General features: G+C 42.2%; 2 protein-coding genes across 4 annotated transcripts; one reads left to right on the top strand and one right to left on the bottom strand.

Annotated features, from left to right (window-relative positions):
- Positions 1-5,138: 5,138 nt before the first annotated feature.
- On the bottom strand, positions 5,139-5,905 carry LOC131683848 (cytochrome b-c1 complex subunit 6, mitochondrial). The gene is made up of 3 exons (XM_058966201.1): positions 5,746-5,905; positions 5,538-5,653; positions 5,139-5,458 (listed from the first exon to the last, which is right to left on the bottom strand). The coding sequence occupies exons 2-3, from the start codon at positions 5,619-5,621 to the stop codon at positions 5,285-5,287; spliced, it is 258 nt and encodes an 85-aa protein (XP_058822184.1). The 5' UTR covers positions 5,622-5,653; positions 5,746-5,905; the 3' UTR covers positions 5,139-5,284.
- A 12,388-nt stretch (positions 5,906-18,293) lies between these two features.
- On the top strand, positions 18,294-25,496 carry LOC131683836 (histone-lysine N-methyltransferase SETD1). 3 transcript variants are annotated; one of them, XM_058966178.1, is made up of 6 exons: positions 18,294-18,666; positions 18,751-19,005; positions 19,323-19,642; positions 19,704-22,591; positions 22,661-24,843; positions 24,913-25,496. In XM_058966178.1, exons 3-6 carry the CDS (start codon positions 19,335-19,337, stop codon positions 25,084-25,086), a joined length of 5,553 nt encoding a protein of 1,850 aa, XP_058822161.1. In that variant the 5' UTR covers positions 18,294-18,666; positions 18,751-19,005; positions 19,323-19,334; the 3' UTR covers positions 25,087-25,496. The 3 variants fall into 3 exon arrangements, with proteins under 3 accessions (XP_058822161.1, XP_058822160.1, XP_058822159.1); XM_058966177.1 differs by having other exon boundaries at positions 18,756-19,005; positions 19,704-24,843; XM_058966176.1 differs by having other exon boundaries at positions 19,704-24,843.
- Positions 25,497-25,881: the final 385 nt, after the last annotated feature.

The raw sequence follows: 25,881 nt of genomic DNA, 5'->3' as shown, positions 1-25,881 counted from the left end.
TCTACCACTTAACCAACGAGTCCGCTCTGTCTTGTTTCCTTCCATTTCGTGTATTCTTCCACTGGTAGCATACCACGTCCTTAGCCAGAGTGATGCAGATGGGAATCGTCCAGGCAATGATGCATGCCGCATCTGACGATATCGTTCCGTACATGCTTTCGACACGAACAGCCTTCCGGTTTGTGCTCAGCGCAACTCAGGCCGGTACGCCATACCTCAGTATTTAGGATGAGACACCTATTAAGAGACGTCTTGTGCTGCATCTTGCTCCTACGATATTCGGCATGATTCTCACCAATACGTTAGTTGTCCTCGCAGCCTTCTCGCATACACGGTCGACATGGCTCTTGTAATTTAACCGATCGTCAATCATTACACCGAGGTGCTTCAGCACACGCATCGATGTAATTGAGTGTCCGCTGACGCTGATCACAACACGCTGGATTTTCGCTTGCTGACCAGCACTACCTCTGTTCTGTGTGAACCAGCTGCAACTTGAAATCAGGCATCCAGGTTTCCACGATGCCTATTGTGTCTGCCGTCAACATCTTCTCTTCCTCGAGGGTCTCGCCGTTGATCGTCCGGACAACGTCATCTGCATAGCCGACAATCTCGACTCCCCTACGCTACGGCGATAGCCACCAAACTGGCGCTGTTGAACGCGTTCGTAACCACAGCGCAGTAGCTATTACCCCTTCTATTTTACTACTATCTCCGCGCTCGCGACGACTGTGAATGGCGCTCACCATCGATATCCCTTTCCGGAAGCCGAACTGCCTCTACGATAGTCTGTTTTCACTTTCAGCGTAGGTCGTCAGCTTGTTGAGGATGACCCTTTCCAGAAGTTTACCAAGAGTATCCAGCAGGCATATAGGCCGATACGATGCGGGATCTCCTGGTTGTTTCCCTGGTTTTGGCAGCAGTACCAGCTTCTGGATCTTCCATCTTTCCGGGCAGTTGCCTTCGTCCAAGCATTTTTGTAGAGCTATCCTGAACATGTACGGAAACGCAAGAATCGTGGTGTTCTATCGCTTTCAGTCCTTTTGCCCCCACAAGGAGCTCGTCGTTAGAAACTCAATTATCACCAGCATTTCCACCGTCTGCATCAACGAACGGTGTAGGCGGCCAAGCGGACAGGTCGTACTTCGGGAAAAGACCCTCCACGATAATTTTTTAATTTGTGAGCGCAAATATCAGCTGGAGCCGTTGATCTTGGCCATCACGACACGGTAAGCGTTGCCCCAGGGGTTACCGTCTAGTTCTCTGCACAGCTCCTTGCAGCAGGTTACTAAGCACTACCGCATTTAAAAGCGACTCTAGCCACCCGGAATGTCACCTTACACTCTTCTGTGACTGCCACAGATCTTGATCTCTGAAGGCATGTTCTGGCTTTTAGGGTGGCAGCACGGAGGATGCTGAGCCTTTTTTCCCACCAATAAGCCGGATGCCGTCAGTTCTTCGGCTCCATTTTCGTTGACATTGTTACGTCACACGCCCTCGTTAATGTTTCCGACAACTCATGGGCCCTCGGAATAAGATCGTAGCTGTCAACACGAAGTGTTTTATAAAAAGGTTCTTGTCGAAGTCCTTTATTTTCCACCTCCGCTCGCGTCTTCACTCTCCGCGTTACAATGCAACTCCACCGACCAATGTTGTAGTAAATCGCCTGGTGGTCAATATGTGTGCAGCTCACTATCTCGCTAATCGATGTTATTCGTCAGCGACGGGCTGCAGAAAGTTACATCGATGATAGATTCCCGACCGTCTTTACGGAATGTGCTAGCGGAACCTTCGTTGCACAGCTTTACGTCCAGCTTTGCCAGTGCTTCCAATAGGCTGTAACCTCTTGCATTGGTCAGTGTGCTACCCCACTCCACGGCCCAAGCGTTAAAATCTCCTCCTATAACAATCGGTGTTCGGCCGGCTAACGAGTCGGTTAGTGCTTCCAGCATCCGATTGTACTGCTCTAGTTTCCACCGTGGGGTAGCATAACAACTACATTCGAATACACCGTTGATTCTGGTGATTACGAAGCCTTCGTGTGAACTATCCACCACCTCTAGAACAGGAAAACCACCCATTACTTGGATTTCTTGGTTTCTAGTTTCTTGCCTGTTGGCTGAAGCCCAGGAACCTGAAACACCTATACGTTTGTTTAGTGGCTCTAGGGATCAATCGTGATGAGTACACCGACCATTCGACTTTGATCTTATCGGTCGACATAAGCTAGCTGGCGATAAGCGTATTGCTGCTGTCTGTGCCTCCCTCAACGTGATTGACTTCTGCTCTTTCTCCAGGTTACATTGCTCTATTGTTGCGCTTCCCACTTTGTCTTCCCTTGTGATCTCGTCCAGATTCCTGCACTCGACCATCACTGAACGTTCGCTTCCCCCACCGTTTCTGCCACGAGTTCCCGATACGTTGAGCTCTTGATCAATGAATCCTTCTTCAGTTCGAACAGCATCTCATCTTTCTGAGTGTGCCTGGTTCTTAATACGTTCTCCCCCAGCTACTTCAGCTTGGGATCCTCTTTCACCCTTTTGATGATCGCAGCGTACGTCACGCCGTCGCTTGCTTTGACGACTGGAGCGTCTTACTATACCTCTACTGGCACGCCCCAAGGTCTTTTTCTTCTTTTCGTCCTTCTCTTTCTGTTTTCCTCCTCTTCTGCGGTTTGCAATCCATTCTTCATTATTCGTCTGTTTCGCTTGTCCGTAGGGCTACTTCGGTTAATCTCATCTCTTGGTGTTTCCCTTATTTTTCTGACAACACGGGAATACCGGTCTTCGGTGTCTTATAGGCTTCTGCTTTCACTATTTCCGTGGTCTTCCGTGTCATTTTAGCGTTTTTTATCTAGTAACGCCATCTTCACATTCGGCTGCGGCTGCTACGGTGGACTTGATACTAGTCACTGGATCCCTGGTTTACGTTGCCCTTGCTTTTAACAAATTCGTAGAACCCTTCGATTTTTTGCCTCAGCTTATTCACTTTAGGCAACCCGGACTGCTGGTCGGCTGGTCTTCTTAGGTCTTGATTTCGGCGTGCGAACCTGAAACCCTACACTCAAAAAAATTTAAACGTTATACCTATTGATTTTACACAGATTTTTGTAATTAGCGGAGGCAGATAGACAGTATTAGCTGGCACATAAACCTAATGTGTGTATTTATAAGACATAATAATCTTGCATTTACATTTGATAACTATAAGACACATAAAATCCAATTGTATAACAATACGCACATATAACTGATGTGTGCGCATGATTTATACAGTTGACACATAGAAGGTATGTGTGCGCACGATAACATTAGCATTTCTTCTTCATATGGATTTTAAGTAGCTTGAAGCAAATAGAATTAACGTTTGAATTTTTTTCAGTTTAGCTTTCCTTGGCGCCCTATTGGTTTGTCGTCGTTCATGCTCGGTATGACCTCCCTGGACTGCTGCTACTGTTGCATTTGCTGTTGCACTTGGTCGTTTTACTGCGTCGGCGACCTCGCTAGCCCACCTTTGGCAAACGAGTTCACCACACTCGCTCCGTTAGTTTTTTTATTTTAATTGTTTTTGTCTTCTTCCATGCTTTGTGGGTCCCAACTCCTAGCCGCTATCTACGCCCGTTAGAAGTAGTCGCCTCTATATGATCCCATGGTTACCTTTGCGACAGTGAGGTCGCATGTGAACATTAAAACAACCCGGTAATTAAGTGAACGTCCCGACACTTGCAAATTAACAAACGCGGTCTCAAGCATTAAACCACCGTTCGAATCATGCCTTCAGTTAGACAAATGAAAAATGCGCTCATACCAACTTGACAACATCGCGACATGACCTAGAACTCTAGTGATATGGGGGAACTCTCTTCTAGTATCTGAATCGTACACTGAAAACTAAGCATCAGATTCACGGTCCGCGCGAAGAACACACGCGAATATGCGAATGGCTCTAGGGACAGATCACTTGTGATGCATTTTTAAAAATCAGCGAAATTAAATGCATTTATTTCCATCAAAATAGAAATTCATAATGTATTTTGCGTTGCGTGCAATGTTTTTGCGTTGCATGCAATGTAGTTTGCGTTGCGTGTAAGACGTCAAAACCCTACAGAAAAACAAGCCCTACATTTAACAAAACGTCGAACAAAGTGGATCAGCGTAGGACGTTTGTTAAACAAACTTTTCTGCGAGGGAGTGCAAAGCTGATGCAAAAATGGAAATTAAATGCATTTTTTCTAATTTGATGCAAATTTGTTATACATTCTTAGAGTGATCTGCCCCTAGGAATGGCTACACCGTTATAAAATCGAATTTATCCACGCAAAGTTACATATACGTTAACAGACAAACACGTTAGCATTCAAACGCTTGAGCCTCATCCACGTACTACCTAGAACTAGTGTACTCAATATCACAATCAGAATCACGTCATGCTGAAATTGGCCTTAAGCAGCGTTTTGGTGGTTGAATGGTGCAATTGTAGTGAGTGATTCTGACGGGGAACCCTTCAGAAAACCCAACTCTACAGCTGCAGTAGGACAACTCCCGAAGAAATAAACAAATTTGAATAATTCAAGCCGTACGACTGAATAACTGCAATGGTAAATTATGAATACGCTTTCGCTAAATTATCCAAATATTTAAGTATATGTGACCCGTACGTTTGGATGAATAACATTCGCGCAAGTGATCTATTCTAGTTATGCTCCAAGGAGAGATATGCGGAGACGCTATCTAGAGCCGGCGAAACTGTAAAATTCTTGAACCAGCCGAGCCAATCTCTTTTTGAGAGCATTGGAACGATGCAATTGAAGGTTGCCATTTTGTTCGCAAGTAACTGATTTTCGGGCGAATGACACGCGTAAATATTATAGAGCCAGATAGAAACAGCAACATTTGCATCAACCAATTATTTTTACAATCTTTTAAACGAAATCTTTTGGGCGACTTAATGGAATGTCACAATTCCACTGTAGTAATAGTAATAAAATACACTTGCATTTCATTATCAAAACAGATAGGTATTTGTTTTTTCGAATACGACATATGCTTCAGTGTTCATTTGAGTATCGGGAAATGCAAAACTAATAGGCCTTCTACACCCTGCTTAACATTTTCTAACATAAAGAACTCTTCTGCAAATGAATGAACGATCGATTGCTTCAAGATTTTATTTTAGAACCAAATCGATTAATCTAGTCCAATTCATTAAATTATTATTTCACGATTATCACGCCAAACCTTTTCCGCGGTGCATTGTAAACTACGGTTGCTGCTGTACAAACCCTTTACTTCAGCTTGGAGAACAAAGTATGGGTAACACAATGATCCAGCTCGTGCAAATAGTCAAACAGTTCTTCTACGCAAGTCTCCGTGGTTTGGCTGCGGCTATTAACGCGGTCATTGCAAGCCTGGTACTTCTCATATAACCGAGTAGCATGTCCTCCCTCAGCACATTTTTCCTATAAGCCAGAATAAACATCGGTGGTTATGTCAACCGCTACAATACATAGCTTTTTGTATCAATTATCTGCAACTTACGCGGAGTACAGCTTGTGGGTCGACTATGTCCTCTTCTTGGGCCTTGACCGTGGGAACAAATGACCAGAATCGTTTTGCAGCCATCGTCGATATTTCGATTTAGGGACCTGCGGAATCTGCAAAACATTCACGCATGAAAGCAATAAAACAGCCATGTGAAAGTTTTTGCATTATTTAAAATTATTTTTTACATTTATTAACAATTTACCTGAATATCACCGAGTTTTAATACCACAGAATGATGATATAACCAACTTGACAAATCTATCTTGTGTGTAGTATGATCAGGGTGGCCAGATAGAATTCCTTAATATCGGTAGGGTCACTAAAAGTTTATCGGTAGTTATCGGTAGGCCGGGTTGTTGTCCCAAAAACGTAGTATTGACATAGAATTGTAAAATACTAACAACACAGATCTCTGACCAAATCCACCCCAAAAAATGAATGTTGAGTAGGATGTGTCCAAACTCAATAAAAATCGGTAGTTTTCGGTAGGAATAACAAAATATCGGTAGTTTTGCCTTGGTCGTCTGGGAATCGGTAGGGAAGACCAAAATCGGTAGGACTGCCGATAAATCGGTAGGTCTGGCCACCCTGAGTATGATGAAGGATTGGTTCTCATTCACACGGTACGTCAGCTTCTGTCAATTAGAGTTTTCGATTGAAAGAACTGGTGTAGTTTTCTGCACTGAAATTGCACTTTTCTTGCAGAAGTGTTGTCAAAACACCGACACCATGTTCCATTGATTGGAACTGCAATAAAAAAGTGCAATTCCAGTGCAATTTCGGGGCAGATATTTGGCACCGAAAATTTTGTCGGTGGAGCCAGTGCACTCACTAACACCAACAACGCAAACGTCAAAACAACCCAGCCGTGGCCGCTAAAGGCTAGTTTACAGTTCGGAAAACGTGTCACGGGATTTGGGTCCCTGTGTATTTTAAATGGAGCTCGGGATTTCAAATCCCGTGACGGGAAATGAGTCTACACAAAAATGACAGTTTTCCTGAAGTGTAAACTCAACCACGGGAAACATCACGGGATTTTAAAACTCTCCACACAAAAATCCGGCCTGGAACAATTCAACACAAATTGTTTCCGACGGGGAAAATAGTATTTTTGGAAGGTTTGCAATTTGCTGCAAGTTGGATACTGTTTGAATTTTTAAGAAGCAGCAGCGTTTTTGGTTTGACAGTTTGGAGAGATCTCGGCGGGAAATTTTCCCTGATCAAATCCCGACCCAAATCCCGTGCGAAATCCCGTGATCCATTTCCCGAACTGTAAACTAGCCTTAACAGATGTTCTTGTTGACATTCGATGTGGATCATTGAAAAATTATACGTGAAGAACGCTTTTTTCTCGAAAATTTTAGTTTTTGTTATTTGTAATTTTATTAGTGTTAACTGTTTTTCAGGTCAAGGAAAAATAACATTACATATTTTACAAATGGAAGGACTAATATACACGTCAATATTCTCTGGTTTTTGATAGCCTTTTCAAATCTCGTTTAGTGATTTCTTGAAGCAGGTTATTGTCGGTTAATTATTTCAATTGGAAGTGCGTTCCAGCTAAGGGCTCCGTAAATCAGCACACTTTTTCTGCTGCTGGCTGTGTTCATTGGGATGTGGAATAAGCTTGTGCGCTCCGAGACGCTTTTCTGAAGATGTTCCAGGATATGTCCGGGGTACTATTCGTAGAACCCGACTTTAAAGCAATTGTAATTCTTTGAGCTGAGTTGATAAACCTGGAACATACCGTGTCACCGTATGTGAGATAAGGTATGATGACTGCTAGCATCAGCTTCTTGCGTGTGGGTGTCGAAAGGACAGATGCGAAGCGGCGAAAAGTCCTTAATGTGCCGAATACTTTCTTTGTGATATTATTCACCTGTGTTGCCCATTTTAAGTTGCTGTCCATTTTTAACCCTAGATTGGTGACTTCTTTGGACAGCGGGATAATCTCTCCGCAAAATGAGATCTTGCTTTGGGGTGTGATGTTACCTTGTTTGTAGAAGATTACAGCCTGGGTTTCGCGTGGGTTAGGGAAAAGTTTGTTGCTCGCTGTTCACTGTTCGATTGCGTTGAGATCAGCATTTAATATATTGATCATATTTTCTACATATTGCACCGGGCCGGAAATGTAGATTTTCATGTCGTCGGCGTACAGGTGGTATTCGCAGCGTAGAATTTCAGGCATGCTATTAATATATAGGGAAAATAACAGTGCACTGAGGTAGAATCCTTGGGGAGTTCCATCTGTAAGTACTCTCTCCGCTGACTTCTTCCTATCTTCTTTGACAAGCTGAGTACGGTGCTTCATGTATGATGTCAACAGGTCGCATGCATCAGCATAGAAACCAAACTCTTCTAGCTTTTTGCGGAGTATCCGGTGACTTACGCAGTTGAAAGCAAGCGACAGGTCGACAAGAACCATCACAGTACAGTTGCCTTTGTCTAGGTTGATATAGATACCGTGTACGACTTTTGTTAGGGCGGTGCTAGTACTATGACGTTTTTGATATCCTGATTGATGTTTGGCAAGCAGCTGTACTGCCGTGATATGCATAACAGTCTCACCTGCATAGGAAATCCATAGCAAATGGGACTGTTATGCGTATCACGGCAGTGTAGTTGATGGTAGTCCAGAAAGCTATAGATCTGGTCGAGCAGAATTTTCTCGAATATTTTAGAGATGGCTGGGAGGACACTAATTGGTCGATAGTCTTTTGGCTCGACGTGATTGGCAGATTTCGGAATCGGCTATGAAGGCCGTTTTTCAGATTTGCGGAAACCTGCGACTATCGATTATCGCATTGAAGAGGTGAACGAGGATCGGACTGATGTGAGGGCCTAATAGCTCGACAAATGAGATAGGTTAGAGATGGTCGGGTGGTTTCAATTTTTTCGAACCCGAACCCGAGTGCTTAAAAATTTAAAAACCCGAACCCGGCCCGAGCCCAAAATTATAAAATTTGAAAAACCCGAACCTTTTAAAATTTAAAAACTCAAACCCGACCCGTACCCCAGAATGAAAATTTTGTAAAACCCGACCCGAACTCGAGAGTTTTAAAATTTGAAAACCCGAGCCCGACTCATACCTGAAAATTTAAAATTTGAGAAACCCGATCCGAACCCACTTTACTAATACGAACAATCAACCAATTACCCCGAAGATTTGGCACCAGAGCGGGATCCAGGGCTAATCTAAGAATAGTAGAATCACTCGAACCTGAAGTAGCCCTACACGTGTTGAGTTATATCTGCCTATGGCGAAACGAATTGCTGGCGAGTAGAATCCGCATTTATATATTTATTATTATTGAATGTCGGATTTGTAATGTTCTGAGAAATTTATAAACCGTCGATATCTTAACCGGAAAGTAGGATAAATCGGAAAGTAGGATGGGCGCATTAGTCGCCTTCCAATGCGCACACCTTGGCTAAAGAGTCCGCCTTCTCATTGCCCGCAATAGAGCAATGTGACGGGACCCAAACCAAGGTAGTCTGGTAAGATTTTTCAGATAAAGCACTCAGATATTCCCGGATTTTCCCCAGGAAATACGGTGAGTTCTTTCCAGACTTCGCTGCGCTGATGGCCTCAATGGAAATGAAACTGTCCGAAACGATGTAGTAATGGTATGCGGGCAGGGTGTCAATGATCCCGAGAAGATAATTAATGGCAGCTAATTCTGCGACGTAAATTGAAGCAGGATTATTGAGTTTGAATGAGGCAGAAAGATTTTCGTTGAATATACAGAAGCCTGTGGACCCGTCGAGAATTGATCCGTTAGTGTAGAACATTTTGCCGCAATCGACTTGATGGTATTTATTATAGAAAATATTTGGGACCACTTGTGGGCGAATGTGATCCGGGATGCCACGAACCTCTTTCTTCATGGATGTGTCGAAAAATACAGTTGGATCAGAAGTATCTAAGAGATGAGCACGGTTAACGTTATACAAAGATGAATTGATGTTCTGTGCCATGTAATCGAAGTACAAGGACATGAATCGGGTCTGAGAATTAAGTTGGACAAGCCTTTCGCAATTTGCAATCATCAATAAGTTTAAAATATCGCATCGAATGAGCAATCGATATGAGAGGTCCCAGAATCGATTTTTTAGCGGAAGGACGCCCGCCAGCACTTCGAGACTCATCGTATGGGTCGATTGTATGCAACCCAAGGCAATGCGCGAACAGCGATACTGGATTCTCTCTAGTTTGATGAAATGTATGTTCGCAACGGAGCGGAAAGCAGAAACATTCGTACTCCATCACTGATAGTATCGTTGTTTGGTACAGCCTGATTAGGTTTCCTGCGGATAGGCATCCCATCATGTTCCGGTTATTGTACGGAGAAAGTTGTACCTTTGTTGGCACTTCTGTTTCAGATACCTAATGTGACATCCCCAGGTTCCTTTAGAGTCGAACCAGACCCCGAGATATTTGAATGTTGAAACCTGAGCAATAGTTTTATCCATTAACTGAAGCTGTAGTTTCGCTGGTTCACGCTTCTGAGAAAATACGACTAGCTCAGTTTTCTCCGCAGAGCTCGATACCCAGCTGGAGAGCCCAAGCAGACAAATTGTCCAAGGTATCTGCAGTGGTCCGTGCAAGTCGACGGCTTTGGGACCTGTAATAGAGACCACACCGTCATCTGCAAGCTGACTTAGCGTGCAGGAATTGACAAGACATTTGTCAATGTCATTCACGTAAAAATTGTATAGGAGAAGGTTTAGACATGAGCCCTGGGGAAGGCGAATGTAGCTAAATCGTGATGTCGATAAATCACCATGCGAGAAATGCGTGTGTTTTTCAGATAACAGGTTTAGCAAAAAGTTATTTAAAATTGGTGAAAGACTTATCATAAAGAATGTTGATGAAAACTGAATCGTAAGCCCTCGTGATATCCAAGAATACTGATATGTTATTTTAATTTCTGTTGAGAGCAACGCAAGGCGATCGTTCGTCCCTTTGCCTTTGCAAAAGCCAAACTATGTATCTAACAGTAACCCTAATAAACATCTTATGATTCAAGAGCCTAACGAACAGTTCAGGGTATCATCCAAACAATATGTGGAATCGTTGCACTATATGAGTTAAAGTTCGTGTATAATATTTTTTATTAGGGAAGCCATTTGCTTCGACCTAATTGTCGAGGCGAAACAAGATCATTTTCTCGAATGACTTCCGGATACACGATAGCATTGCAATCAGTCGATACGAGTTGTGGTCGGAGGCTGGTTTTCCTAGTTTTTGGATGGCGATGACACTCACTTGTCTCCAATCATGTGTCCAATGTTACCCTCAAGAAACTTTCTAAATAAATTCAACAAGCGTCTCTTGGCAGAGTCTGGTAGATTCTTCAACAAGTTGAATATAATTCTGTTTGGCCCCGGGGGCTTTATTGTTACAGGATAAGTAAGCAAGTGAGAACTCCACCATCGAAAACGGTGTTTCGTTCGCAGTATTGTGAGGCGACGTGGCGCGGTAGATTTTCTGTGCCGGGGCGGGATCCGGACAAACCTTCTTGGCGAAATCGAATATCAAACTGTTTGAATATTCCACGCTCTCGTTAGTACTGCTTCGGTTTCGAATACGTCGGGCCGTGCCCCAAATGTTTCGATGTTTCTCTTGTTAACCCGCCGACAAAGCGGCGCCAGTAACTGCGTTTCTTGGCTTTCATTAAACTTTTCATTCGCTTTTCTAATATCGTGTAGAGTCGAAAGCTATTGATCAACCCGTCGTTCAGTAAGGCTTTATACGCGGCAGCCTTCTCCGCGTACACGTCTGAGTACTCTTTGTCCCACACGGGTTGGGAGAACGTTTTTGGGTGTTCATGTCGGGTACTCGTTTCGTCTGAGTTTGAATCTCGGTATCGAGAATCGAGTTGGATAAAAACTTATACTCTTCCTCCGAGGGAAGTACCTGTGTCGAATCGATTTTGGATAGCATTTCTGCGTAAGAGCGTCTGGAGCGATCTTTGACGGATCGCTTCAGGTCATCCGCGCGAAGTTTGTACGTTGGGCATTTCAAAAGTGCATACGGATTCTCCCCACAGTAAACACACTTCTTAGCGGACCTACTGCAAGTATCTTCTGCATAGCGTTCCCCACATTTACCGCACCGTTGCTTGTTACTACAGTAGGTGGCCGTATGACCTAGCTGCTTGCAATTGGAACAATTCATGACCCGTGGTACAAACAGACGCACAGATAGACGAGCTCCTCCTACTTCAACGTAGCTTCTAAGTGCAGATCCGGCGAAGGCTACGCGAAACCAGTCTGATGGATATTAATTCCCATCTTCGATGTACTTTGAGTGTAAATGCTTGCACTCCAAAATCTTAACTGATTGAAAGTTAGGGTCATTAAAGCGGCCAACCTCATCATTCATTAGATCATCGACAGTTAGACCCACATCACTTACCACAACGTCAATCTTCACATCACGAGGAGGAATGTAAACGCGATACACCATTGTAAAGAGGCTATTACTAACGATATCATTGACCGGTTTCAATGCAGTAGCGACTGCGCGCAGTTTATCTGACTGTAACTTTTTAATCTCGGTTACGGCCGAGTAACGTTTTGTCAGCTCTCGCGCAGCAGTTATGCTGTTTAACCATACCATCCAAGGACCAGCGGATCCATCCTGGTAAACGTTGATTCGGGGGGGGGGGGGGGGTGGTGCTGTGATATATTTGGGGGAAGTGGGGAAGATGAGTTGGAGGTAACAACTTCTGTCTCCGACTCAAATAGGTGTTCCTCTTCCCCAAAAGATTCACCTTTGGAAGGAGATCCTTCTCCTTGATCCATTTTGTTGCGGGAGCAACACGCTCGACCGCACTGTTTAACTTAAATAAAAATAAAAAAATCAAATGCAAAAATAAAAAAAAATCGATAAGAAACGTAAAAAACGAAACACTTCACCAGTTGGTTCCTGACGAGCTGGTAGGTGAATTGATCCTTCGTTTGTTTTATGCGTCACCCGCGTGACCTTTATCTGGTATAGCTCGTCTAAGCAAAGCCGTCTTTCAGGTAATAAAACTGTTTAACACCGCACTACACTGAACTGCTTGACACAATTTAACGTTTATAATGTTTATACTCCTGCCCTTGCTGGGATAAACACCTTCACTGATATCGCCTAAATCAAGGTAATGTTACAACAAACATCGCGCGTGTGTAACGAAGGAGCGCTCGGTTACGAATGCTTGTAACTCTTTTATTCTGTATTATAGGCTTATAGACCATAAGCCTTTACCTCCATAGTTTTTGGATAACTTGAAAAAAAAAACAAGTTCTTTCAACTGGGCATCCATGAATATATAACGACTAAGAGATCACTGTTTACGATTATAAAACTGAAGACAAAAACGTTCATGGATGACTTATAGCAATCGTTGCAATCAATTTAATATTGAATTCCCTAAACCTCAAGGAGTGTATACAATATTCCTTTATTTCTGGGAGTTCTAGGATAACCATGAGACGTTCGTAGAGTACCTGTGGCATTCATTGAACTCAATACAACATTGCACTTGGTATCATGAACCTCAAGGAGTATGCAGAGAACAAAAAAATATAAAATAGGATGGTCAGAATCGGACCATGGTTGGGTATTTCGGACCTTTGGTTGATTTGCTTGGGAATGTCCATACACAATCTAGTAAAAGAAAAACTATCTGAAGCAAATATGAGTGCGGAGTCGGAAAATCGGTTAAGGGAACCCTTCACTAGCGCCGCATAGTAGGAGTAAACTAGACTAACCTTCGGGCAGTCCTTAGCCTACAAAAGAACTATGCCGAACACATCATTCTTAATTATCATGATATTGAAATCCAAAAAATAAAAGAAATTGCATGTTCACTAGCGCCGCCCAGCGGATGAAATCCGAATGAATCTTCTTCCATCCCCAAGAACCTTATTGAGAACAACATCGACCTAAACCATAAAACCTTTGAGATAGAACCAAGGATAGAACATAATTTTCCAAATACTACGCTAGGCTATTATGTACTTTAGCGCAGCCTAGTGGACGAATCTAAAAATGATTTATTCATTTACGTGCAGCATTTGATCTACTGATGTATATCGTCAAATTGAGTCACTAGCGTTGCCCTGCAAGTTAATTCCAAAAATAATCCATAGGTATACGGGTTGATCTTGACCTACTGAAAAACTTTTCTGAAAAGATCATATCTTTCAATTAACAGAATATTGACATATACCATTATATTATGTGCTGTGTGTGCTCACTAGTGTCGTATAGAGAATTGCAGACTAATCGGTCACTAGCGCAACGTTGCGATAATTATATGATCTACGGAAATCGTTTTGTCGAATTCCTTTCAAGCGGTCCAATTAACCGCGCATTAAGAGACACAACTCTACATGTTGTTCGGTGTGGGATTTGTTTATTTTCCCGTATAAGTTGGTACCACAATGAATCAAATTGTTCAAAACCTTTTTGATCAACATATTAGGGTCTGCACTCTGGTTGTCCACCGTTTGACTGCGCCGTATAACAATATCTACACATTTTGATAAATTTTCCGACTGTACCTAATGATTAATCCGCTTAAAGCAACACTTATTTCTTATTTAAGTGCTTTATTTTGTAAATAAACAAACATCAGCTGTTGAATGACAGCTCGACAAACTACACGCACACATTCAAGAGTGCACTCGATTTGCGTTGGAGCGTTCCATTGGCACCGTGCCAGTGCAAAACACTGGCGCGGTGTCAGTGCCATCAATCGAAAACCCTAAATGGAACAGCACGTCAACGTCACGTCACTGTTCCGTCAGAATAAGTTGAATGCATTTCTCGTGTGCGCATTTACACGATCCGTATTCGTCAAAACCTGTTGTATATGTGGACATCTCCATAGAAACTGCATAATATATATTATATAATATTATGCATAACTTATTTTGAGGTTTTGTTGACATGCTCTACCGACAACGGAAAACTGACGGATCGTGTAATTGGTACTTAAATCGATTATTTTTCAATCGATTACTATTAACCTTTCTACTCCCGTTAAAAAAGAAACGGTGCCGAATTATTTCGTGAGGAAAACAAAAAAAATTGCGCTGCAAAAACCGGTTGAGGTTAGGTATTTCGTGAGGCAAACAAACCAAACTCCTTTGGTTTGACCAAATACAAATATGTTGTATTTGGTTTGACTTTGCATCTGTGGTTGTAAATGAACTGTCAGAAATCTTAATTGACTAATCTATGTGGAGTTGTGTTAGTGCGAGATTGAGGTTAAATCGGGTAGTTTTTTTGCCAAATGAGGTTAAATCAGATGGCGAATTGTAAACACAGCGTTATATGCACGCAGAAGAATGTCATAGTTAAAATGAAAAACCAAAACTTTATATCAAAGAGCAATAGAAATTTTTAATTATTTAAAACAAATATATGTCATGTTTGGAAAGGAAAAGAAAAAAGTTTATTTTTAATTGTACGAACTTTATTGAATTTAATTTACATATTGTTAGTCATAAAAAATAAAACGATTTATATCTATTACAACGCGCATGAAATGGAGTCGATTCCTGCAGCAGAAGCAAAGTTTACCGTACTTAATTATTTCGGAATTTTCGGTAAGTAAGTATTTAAATAATTCATGCGTTATATTTTCTTCTACCACTGAATCAACGCTAAAGTTTATTGAGTGGCGGACAAAGAAAAAGCTATTTTCGATTCCGTTTCTTAGAAAACGAACAAAATTTGTTTTATTTAAACTGTTGAGCGGAGAAAAAACAGTTTGGTCAGAATAAAACAATATCTAGATATTAAACCTGATAATTTTTATATTTTTACAGGAGCTGAACACTGCAAATAGCTGAATCGATGTAAAATATGGAGATATGCAGGGCATCCATTTCTCATAGAGATTGGATCAAACAACACGACTTACGGTACATACCTTCAAAATTTCAGGTACGGGCTTTAGAACCTGCAACTTCGATCATTTACATAAAATCATTGTAAAATAACAAAGAAATTAACATAAAATAAAATACCTACCAATATTTAAAAAAAACCGAATTTATTTCAACTAATATATTCATTGTTTGGAATAGTTTTGACAAGCCATTTAAATAATCCAAACTATGTGCTTTCAAATATTTAACCTATTATTGATGTTATCTGTATTGTTTTTTGATTCTAAGTAATTAACTTTATCAAAACTAGCAAATTTACTTTGATCTAAACACGAAAGCTGTGTTGAATTAACTTTTTTTAGTTAGATGCCTGGTCTTGTCAAAAACGCCAACAATATTAATTTGTTTTGTTACTAACAAAAATAATTGTTGTATCAACAAGAAATCTGCATAAGCCATAGAACAAACAAAAAACTGTTTGTTTTTAATACAAATTTTCTTTAAATACACAGCATTTTTTCTGCGTGTGTATGTTGTCTATACACATTGCAACTGTGTTGGTGTCCTAGACGTCAAATAAGTCAATACCACTGTGATACCAGATATGAAGAGCAGTCAACTGGCGTCCCTTTCTCTACACGCAAAAATAAAACAACCCAAAGAATAAGTTCTTTTAATGTCTTAGATTTTAATTTACTTTTGAGTTGTGCATCGCTTTCGCCAGAGATGCCAGATTTGTCTTCATTTTGAAGACATGAAGACGTGTTTTTCATTTTGAAGACAAATTTGTTCGGATATCTGGTTGATTTCTGGCAGAATTCTGCTCAAAATCAATAACCGATTCAGATTCCTGGCCGTTAAAGACAAATGAAGACATTTTTTATGAAATGATAAGACATTCACTAAAGACTTAGTGACAGACCGTAAACAGAAAACCTTCCTACACACGATCTCAAGTACTCATATTCGACTCTTTCCGTATAAGTTCTCACACTGTGATAGCAACATATAGTGTCAGCCATACTACGTGAGTGCCTTTGCGAAAAAAAAGGTTCTGTCTTTTCACTCTTTTGTTCACTCAGTTTGACTAAAGCCTCTCGATGACAGTCAGTTTTGAAAATTATTGTCATTAAGTCTAGCAAATGAAATTTTAAATTCTGCACGAAATATTATAAATTTAATATTATATTTCAATATTATATTTCAAATACATTACCTACTTAACAATTGGTTTAATTGCTAACCGAAAATTGTTTGAGAAATATTGTCTTTTAATTTCCGTCACCGTTTTGATAAGAGTTGCAAGCCACGTGAATTGCGCATGTAATGTCATATTTAATAATATAATATTCATTCTGTATTCTATGGGATTCCCTAATAACATAAAACTAACTTCAGTTTATTCGCAGTCTAGAGCACCCAATCACAGTAGGCAAGGTTGAAATGCAAGGAAATCAAAAGAAATATATGTTGTGTTTTGATCATGTTGATGTGTTCGGTTAAAAATATACTCTGTTGATAAATATTTTTGCAGTAAACCAGGTCAAAAAAGAAAACATGCATTACTACCAATTCAGGAGCATATAAGCTATAAGTATCGTTCAAGTTTAACTATCAGTATGTTACTAATTTCGATCGAATTTAAGGCAAGTGCAAAGGATCAATGAACACTGACTAGTGATTGAATCATATATGGTGAATAAAACTACGCTTGTTGAATTGCGTGGTAGACAAAAAGGAAACACGAAAAGAAATGTACAGAAGCAAAACCATGCTATTCACTGTGACAGTACAGTAGTTTTACAATAATTTACAGTAAATTGTAATGTTAAGCTACAATACAAAAACAATAAACTTTATCGCTTCTACAATAAATTTCAATGTAAAATCGATTTTTACAGTGCAAAAGGGGGGTGGTTATGTTTCTTAACATTAAAAAACTCGATTCTTTCCATACATTTTTTTCTCTAAAACAGTGAAATTTTATGTGAATATACTGTATCAGAATTTTGTTGAACCGTAACATTGATTGTTACATAAAATTTTACTGTAAATTTACTGCGAGTACTCTGCGTCGAACAATATTGAAACAGTAATAACTATAATATTTATTTTATGATTGTTTATAGGGTGAATGCTATTGTTAAATTGTATTCGGAAAGAGAAATTATCATTGTGTTGTCACTTGACTCGGCTGTCTGCGTCCCGTCAATTTTTTTTACTCACTATGCTCAGCAGGGATACCAGGCATATTTTTCAAATGTCTTCACATTTTATGAAAAAATGTCTTCATTTGTCTTCACCGACCAGGATTCTGAATCGGTTTTAGATTTTGAGCCTGAATTCTGCCAGAAATCGGTCAGACAACCGAAACAAATTTGTCTTCTAAATGAAAAACCCGTCTTCACAGCCTTTCAAATGTCTTCAAAATGAAGACATGTCTTCACATCTGGCATCGCTGTTGCTCAAGTTCTCTCAACTGAAAAAGACGATCATTTTGATTTATGAGCGAAGCTTTGCGTACATTTTGAAGAAAAAGGGATAGTCATGATTTTGTGCAACTGCAACTCAATATATTTTTCAGAGGTAGAAAACATTCTACCTCTTCATCCTCGATTCCTTTTCATTGGAAGAAATAACATTTAATTGTAATATTAATTGAGTTCATAAAATTCAAAATTTACTTTTCGATACATTTTGAAAGATGAAAATAAAAACATCATCATTGCACTCTCGTGCCATCTGGCGGTCGATATCCATCCTTAGATCGCGAATATACATAAGGTTGACAGATCGCCCAATGAAAAATACCTGGAACAAAAAGACAAAATTTTCATCGCAAGAAGTAAGCAAATCGTTGCAGTCCCGAAAATTTGAAGAAAAATGATGATGGCACGAGGTAATATTGGAAAACTACACCTGTTTTCTTCTCTCAGCGTTCACTTTGTCACTCGCCGTGCAAAAGTGGACAGTGGGTTGCATTTTCAAGGTTCTTCAGACATTTCGTGGTAGTTTAATTTATTGAATCATCGGGGAAACGGGACGATGATATCAAAACGTCCCACTGTTAAAAATATGCTCCTAAAATTTGAATGCGATGATTTTCGTTGGCATCAACAATCTGGCTGTCATAGTTGATCAGTCAGTGAATGAAGCTTGGTCAAGAAGCAGCGGAAGAGGTATCGCGCGTTGAAACGGACAAGACTACACTCATACATACGCACAGGAGGTAGTACGAGAAAAAAATCAAGACCTAATTTTTCTTCCATCGAAAATTATTAATTTACATCATTGAATTTTCCTTTGTAAATAGTACAGAACAGCCCGAAACAATTGGGAAAGCGTTCCTGATTGTGGCTGGAACGATTTACTCATTGAAAAACTTGGATTCTAACGCAGGTGGAACAGAAAAATCGAATTCTTTCTGGCGCTACTCTACCTCCACTCGGAGCCCGAGAAGGTGATGTTTGCCGTCTGAAACGGGATCGTCAATTTTTCGACAGATTGACTTTCCGAGCTATTTTTTCGTACGGAAAACAACTGAACGAGTTAAATTGTGCAGTTTGAGGTAAGATTAGCTACAATAATGCGTATTACGGGGATATATTTTATTTGATTTTCTTTTCGAGTGACAGTTTTTGTCAAAGGCATTGTAAACATTTTTTGAGGTTATGTTTTTGAAGTTATTGTGATGGTGGGATAAACACTATTCAAATTTCATTATCTTATAATAATGTTTACAAATGTACAGAATATTCGTCAACGAACTTTAACGGTTTAACTATTAGTTCTCATGAAATTTTTTTATAATTTGCAAAAACTCGTTCTTGTTTTCTATCTGGACAAATTAATCAAAACATTTCATTGCGATAATCATACTTTTAGTACGCTTGCGAGATGAACGGAACTTTTGATGGAAAATCGTCAAGCTCATCATCATCGTCCTCATCTGGAGGAGGTGGTGCTGCTGGAAGTAATAATTCCACCGGTGGAAGCAGCGGAGCAGTGCATCATCAGGGCAAAGCTCCTCGTAACTACAAGCTGATAGCGGATCCATTTATTCATAAAGGTGTTCCCAAAATCTATCGATATGATGGAATTGTTCCGGGTGATCCCACATATCCACCCGTTATACCGAGGGATCCACGAAATCCACTAGCAAGGATAAGGTCACGTTTGGAGACGTTGGATATACCGGTTCCAAGGTTAGTCAGTTATTGTGTTATATTCAAATTGCAAACGTACGATGCGTTCTAATTGTATTAGGTTCAAAATTGACCAGCACTATATTGGCGAACCACCGGCTATTGAGATCACTATCAGCAACCTGAATGATAACATCGACAAGCCATTCTTATCGGATATGCTAGCAAAGTGTGGGACCTACACTGAGCTTTACATCTACTATCATCCGATAACCCACAAGCATTTGGGATTGGCACGTATCGTGTTTGAAAATGTTCGCTCGGCTCGCTTATGCGTGGAAAAATTGAATGGAACGTCAGTTATGGGAAAGGTGCTGAGTGTCTTCAAGGATGCGTTTGGCGAAGGATGCAAACGTCTGTTGGATGAAAGAACTAATGAAAGAAAGAAACCTCCGCCCCCGCCTCCACCATCACGACCTGTGAAACCACCAACTCCCAGTTTACCTACTAAGTACGGTATAGAATCCAAGGCTCCACCACCCAAACCGCCTTTACCGCCAGTTTCTTCGAGCTCAGTATCTCGTCATGGTCGTGGAGGTGCTGGAGGAGGAGGCCATGTGAAGCTGTTGAACGATGAGGATAACTGGGATTGTGATGAGCCTGTCGTGGTTAGATCAAAAGCAGCTCCTCTGCCTGTACCGTCGACTTCATCGACAAAAAGCGCCCTTGCAGATGAAACTGATTTGTGGGACTCGGGCGAATGTTCCGGAAGCGCTGGTAACAGTCAGGATTCCAGTTACTTCAGTAAGGATAAATACTCGTCGACCAGTAAAATTAACAGTCTCCCGGATGAATGGGACGATGACAGTAGGGGTAAGGAGAAATATTATGATCGCAAGGATCGAGACAGGAAACACGGCGAATATCAACAAAAAAGCGAGCGACGGATACGTGATAGAGATTGGGATCGAGGGAGAGACAGAGATAGGGATAGAGAGCGTGATCGTGATCGTGACCGAGATAGAGACCGAGAGCGTAACCGAGATTGGGACACCAGGGAAAGGGATCGCTACGGTCGTGATCGAGACAACAGACGAAGTAAGAGTAGTGGCGGTTATTGGTATGGTGATTCTGGAAGCTATTCGAGTGACATGAGTTACTCATCAGGGGGCAGATATTCGCAGTATGATTACTACGGATATGCCACTTCGGATTACGGTCAGTATGGTTACCCGCCTCCACCTTCCCAGGGAAGTACATATGTGGCATCAACAGCACCCGCGACAATGGCAACTTCATCGTCATGGGTTCCTCCACCTCCTCCAGAAGAAAAACCGAACGCACCTCCACCACCTCCCTCTCGGAAACCAACAATGGACGATATAGAAATGTGGGATGATGAAGCAGATTTGCTACCGCCCCCGATAAAAGCTCCATCCACACCTCCGGAAGCGCCACCAGAGCCAAATGCAGAGCCCGGCAATGATGACGAAAATAGTGGATCTGCTTTGGATTTGGACACGAGGATTGCGCTTATGTTCAAGGAAAAAAACTTTGGTGCGGCACCTTTCCTTCAGTTGAGTGACGCCGAAGACGAGGACAAGAAAGAGGAAGGTGAAGTTTCGGAAAAACTAAGAAAGGTGAAAATTAAAGAAGAAGTGAAGGAAGAACGTCCACCTAGTCCACCCGAAGAAGTGCAGGTCAAAAAAGAAATTAAACTTGAACCGCCCAAAGAGGAAGGGGCTAGCGATATTTCCTCAAGCGAGGATGAAATTCTTGCTAAGGAAAGTCCTCCACCGCCAGTAAAGCCACCCATGGAAGACATTATTAAACGAGACAACGATCAAATGTCACTATCAAGTTTGTCATCGCACGACGACAAAAATGATGACTCAAAGGCACCACCTCTACCACCGGAACCTGCTCCTGATGCACCTCCGCCACCGGAACCGAGCGATGCATTTGCGTATGTTTATCCTCCAGGCATAGCTCCCGGTATGGGATATCCTCCGGCACCACCCGGAACCGATCCTTCGTACTACTACTCTCAATCGTATTCTCAGAGCTCGTATCAGCAATATCAATCCGGATACTATCAAAACAGCTACATGCCTTACATGACGGGTTTTACCGGCACTTACCCGTACCAGGTCCCTCAGTCTCAACCGTACTACTCACCTAGCAAGAAAAATTCCGGCTACAACGAAGAACGTTCCCGTTCCTACTGTGCCGGAAAAGAGCGAGAACAAAAGAAGCGGAATCGTTACGATGACGCTATTACAGCGGTAATAGAGCGCGTAACGGCAGAACTGAAGCAAATATTGAAGAAAGATTTCAACAAGAAAATGATTGAAAGCACAGCTTACAAGAAGTACGAAGCTTGGTGGGACGAAGAGGAGTTGAAAAGCAAGGGTAAGGACCGAAATGTTTTGAACGACATAACACCGCTCGGTGCTGCAAAACTGGACAAAGCTCCAGACATTAATCAGCTTCTGAACCAAACATACGACAACCTTGACAGTAATAGCAGCTATTTGGGATTGGGATTACGGGCGACTATCCCAAAGATGCCTAGCTTTCGTAGAATACCGAAGCAACCAAGTCCTGTACCGCAGGATGAAGATTCCAGGCGAAGTGATCAGGAAGATATGGTACAGGGATCGGATACAGAGAAAGATAGTGAAACACAAAGTAACACGCCTCAGTCAAGAGCCAGAACTCCACCTCCGTCTGGATCTTCGGCGAATGTCGCCATTTCAAGAACGTCTTCCACTTCAGTCGTTTCATGTGCCGAAAAACGGAAAGCCAGTGTTTCATCCTTTTTCACTTCATCGAGTGAGGAAGAGAGCAGTGCCAGTGATACGGAGGACAGTACAGATTCCGGCTCGCTTTCGGACGTGGAAATGTCCTACACCAATCGAAAGCAGCAGCAGCAGTCCTCATCTCGTGAGAAACGTGACAAGCGAATATACTCAGACTCTGATAGTGATGAAGAACCAGAACAAAGCGGTAACAAATTTCCCCTTCCGTCCAGCAGTGCTGGTTCTCGTAACAAAACAAACATATATTCCGATTCAGATTCTGATGAAATAAGCAAACCACCAGTCAAAGAAGTTCTTCCCTCGATCTCAACCGAAAAAGCTCGCAGCAGAAGCCCGGATAATGATCGGCAAGCATCTTCTCGGGGAGCAAGAACTCCGCCACATCCCCCGCCACCGGAGCCTTCGACAATGTTACCCTTAGATCAGTTACACGAGGATCTCTCACCAGACGTTGACGAAAGTTCTCCACCGCAGCAGCCTCCACGAACACCTGGACGAGAATCTCCAAAGAAGGCTCTCTACGAATTGGATCGAATTTACAGCGATTCCGATGAAGAGCGCGAATATCAAGAAAAGCGACGAAGAAAAGCCGAATATCTGGAACAAATAGAGCGTGAGTTCCAGGAGGAACAGGCATTGTTGGCACTAGAACACGAGCAGCGAGCAAAAGCTGCTGCTGAAGCACCACCACCACCGCCACCTGTCGTCATTAAATCCCCCGCCAAAGGCACCAGGAACAACAGGAAAAATACAGCAGTTTCTGTACTGGAGAAAACTCCAAGTTACGACGATCCTATAACTCCGCTCACCAGTCAACCGCCACCCACACCAGGTGCCAGTTTGCTTGACACGTGTAAGGATCCATTAGCTTCCGCGCTGATTAAAAGCAGTCCAACTACTGGCAGAAAAAAGAAAACAGAAAAAGCAACCAAGTCGAAAGCGAAAGGAGGTCGCAAAACAAAAGACACTAACGGAGTTCCACCCAGCATCGTTCCACAACCAGAAATATCACCGACCCCGGTGGAACCAGTACATATTGCTTGTCCACCACCTGTCACAGCACCACCACCCATTACCGCCGTGCGTCCTTTATCAACAACAATCCTCAGCAGCACTCCACGACTCAGCTCGTCCGACGATTTCTTCTCGGCCGACGAGGAAGCGGCAGCACGGCGAGCAGCAAAAGCATCGCCTGCCTCATCCGATGGCGGATCCAGCCAAGCTAGTCAGGTGGCCCTTGATCACTGTTATTCGCTTCCACCATCGGCGTCACCGTCGTCATCGTCACCGCATCCGCAGTCAGATTCATCAGCGCCGGTCGCCAAATCTGCTAACAAATACGCTCCCTCGTCCGATGCGTTGGCACACGATCATGGCTATACGAACAGTGACGACGCAATGGGAGGTCCCGTTCTTCCAGGTACGCCGACAGCAGCAACTACAATACCACTGCATCCCACAATTCCTGCAGCGTCATCGGAAGCAATGCCCCTGGCGGTTATTTCAACGCCACCTTCAGCAACTCGTCCAGTCGGACGCCCCAAAAAGGACCCAAATGCACCAAAGACCAAGCACAAAAAGCGTACCGAAAAGCAAGAGAAAGTCGCTGCTGGTAAACTAGCAGCTGCAGCTGCGGCGGCCGTGTCGCAAACGTTAATACCCTACGGCAGCTCATCGTTTGTACCTGTTGGCAAGTATCGCGAACGGGACATCCGCTCGGAAATGGCAGTATTGTACGACTTCTTAACCCGTGGCATCGACGCCGAAGATGTTCAGTACATCAAGCAAAGCTACGAACTGCTTCTGAGCGATGACGCAAACAATTACTGGCTAAACGCCACGCATTGGGTCGATCACTGTACGACGGAAAGAAGTTTTCTCCCTCCACCGACGAAAAAGCGAAAGAAAGACAAAGAATCCGTATCGGACATCAAACAACATTCAACGGGATCGGCCCGAACTCAAGGTTTCTATAAGATCGACCCTCGAGAGAAAGCCAAATACAAATACCATCATCTTAAGGGCACTCCGGCAGCTAACCATTTGAACAACATCGAAACTGCAAAGGCTGCCACAAAAATGCAAGGTCTGTCGCGAGAGGCCCGCTCAAATCAGCGACGTTTGTTGACGGCATTCGGTGCCAGTACCGAGTCGGAATTGTTGAAGTTCAACCAGCTGAAATTCCGTAAAAAACAGCTCAAATTTGCCAAATCCGCCATTCACGATTGGGGATTGTTTGCGATGGAACCGATCGCGGCTGACGAAATGGTAATCGAATATGTCGGACAAATGGTGCGACCCTCGGTAGCTGACTTGCGGGAGACCAAATACGAGGCCATCGGGATAGGTAGTTCGTACTTGTTCCGGATCGACATGGAAACTATCATCGATGCCACCAAGTGCGGCAATCTGGCAAGGTTCATTAATCATAGCTGCAATGTAAGTACCAGTTCTGTGTTTTGAATGATTGATTTTTAACCAGTAAAATTTTGCTCTTCAATTCTGCAGCCCAACTGTTACGCCAAGGTCATCACAATCGAATCGGAGAAGAAGATTGTTATTTACTCGAAACAACCGATCGGAGTGAACGAAGAAATCACATATGATTATAAGTTTCCATTGGAGGACGAAAAAATTCCATGCCTGTGTGGGGCGAATGGTTGTCGTGGTACACTCAACTAAGTGGAAAGGATATATCGTTTGTGGGTTCTTTTTACAACGAGAATGCTCATATTGAAATTCTAGCTGAGACAAGCGTAAGGATGATAGTGACTACAAGAGTGATGAAACATCTTAATAGGGATTTGATTTGCTTTATTAAACATAGGGACGGAAATTTTGCTTCGAAGCTTTATTTCGACACGGAATTAGCACCCGGAACAAATGGGAGAAAAGAAATAGCGACAGAAACTTTTTGTACATCATTGTCATGTATGTAGATAGGTGAATTTTTGTTTCAACATTATCAGCGAGCTGTTAGTAGTACTACCAATCAAAGAAAGGGGCACTGTTGTTCGCTGTCTGCATTTCCTGTTTCAGGCAAGTCTTGTGTAAATACCCTTGGTTTAAGAATATATGCAACATAAAAATTATCGGTTGGTTCTTTTAATTCGTCGTGAACATAGGTGCATTAGTCGAATCATGGCTAACGAAACTCACTGTTACAAGGAGTTCTAAATGAAAAGAATGTATCGTTCTAATTTTTTTGAATTGTTAGTCCGCTAGGCTTGACGGTACGCTTCAGTCTAGAAATCTTTACGCTTAGGGATTTGTATAGCGATCTTCAAGATTCTGGTAGTTCCTAAAATCTAGCAGCTCAACGGCGCGTGCTTCAGGTAGCGGATAGAAGTTAAGGGATACCCTGACGACTGGCAGATTGAATTCTTTTGTTTTCAACATTCAACTAGACCCAGATCGTTGCAGTATCCCATGGATGTTTGTTCATTGAATATAATCTAAATGGTCATTTATTTTGCA

The sequence above is a fragment of the Topomyia yanbarensis genome, chromosome 2, assembly GCF_030247195.1.
Source record: "Topomyia yanbarensis strain Yona2022 chromosome 2, ASM3024719v1, whole genome shotgun sequence".
Classification (NCBI taxonomy): domain Eukaryota; kingdom Metazoa; phylum Arthropoda; class Insecta; order Diptera; family Culicidae; genus Topomyia; species Topomyia yanbarensis.
This window is presented reverse-complemented; position numbering and strand designations above follow the sequence as displayed.

What these genes read in the sequence shown, in the direction of transcription:
- LOC131683848 (XM_058966201.1), bottom strand. Translation starts at nt 5,621, where the DNA reads ATGGCTGCAAAACGATTCTGGTCATTTGTTCCCACGGTCAAGGCCCAA. An exon ending in ACCCACAAGCTGTACTCCGC is followed by an intron (nt 5,459 to 5,537) that starts GTAAGTTGCAGA and finishes TCTGGCTTATAG; the next exon opens with GAAAAATGTGCTGAGGGAGG.
- LOC131683836 (XM_058966177.1), top strand. Translation starts at nt 19,335, where the DNA reads ATGAACGGAACTTTTGATGGAAAATCGTCAAGCTCATCATCATCGTCC. An exon ending in TTGGATATACCGGTTCCAAG is followed by an intron (nt 19,643 to 19,703) that starts GTTAGTCAGTTA and finishes TAATTGTATTAG; the next exon opens with GTTCAAAATTGACCAGCACT. An exon ending in TCATTAATCATAGCTGCAAT is followed by an intron (nt 24,844 to 24,912) that starts GTAAGTACCAGT and finishes TCAATTCTGCAG; the next exon opens with CCCAACTGTTACGCCAAGGT.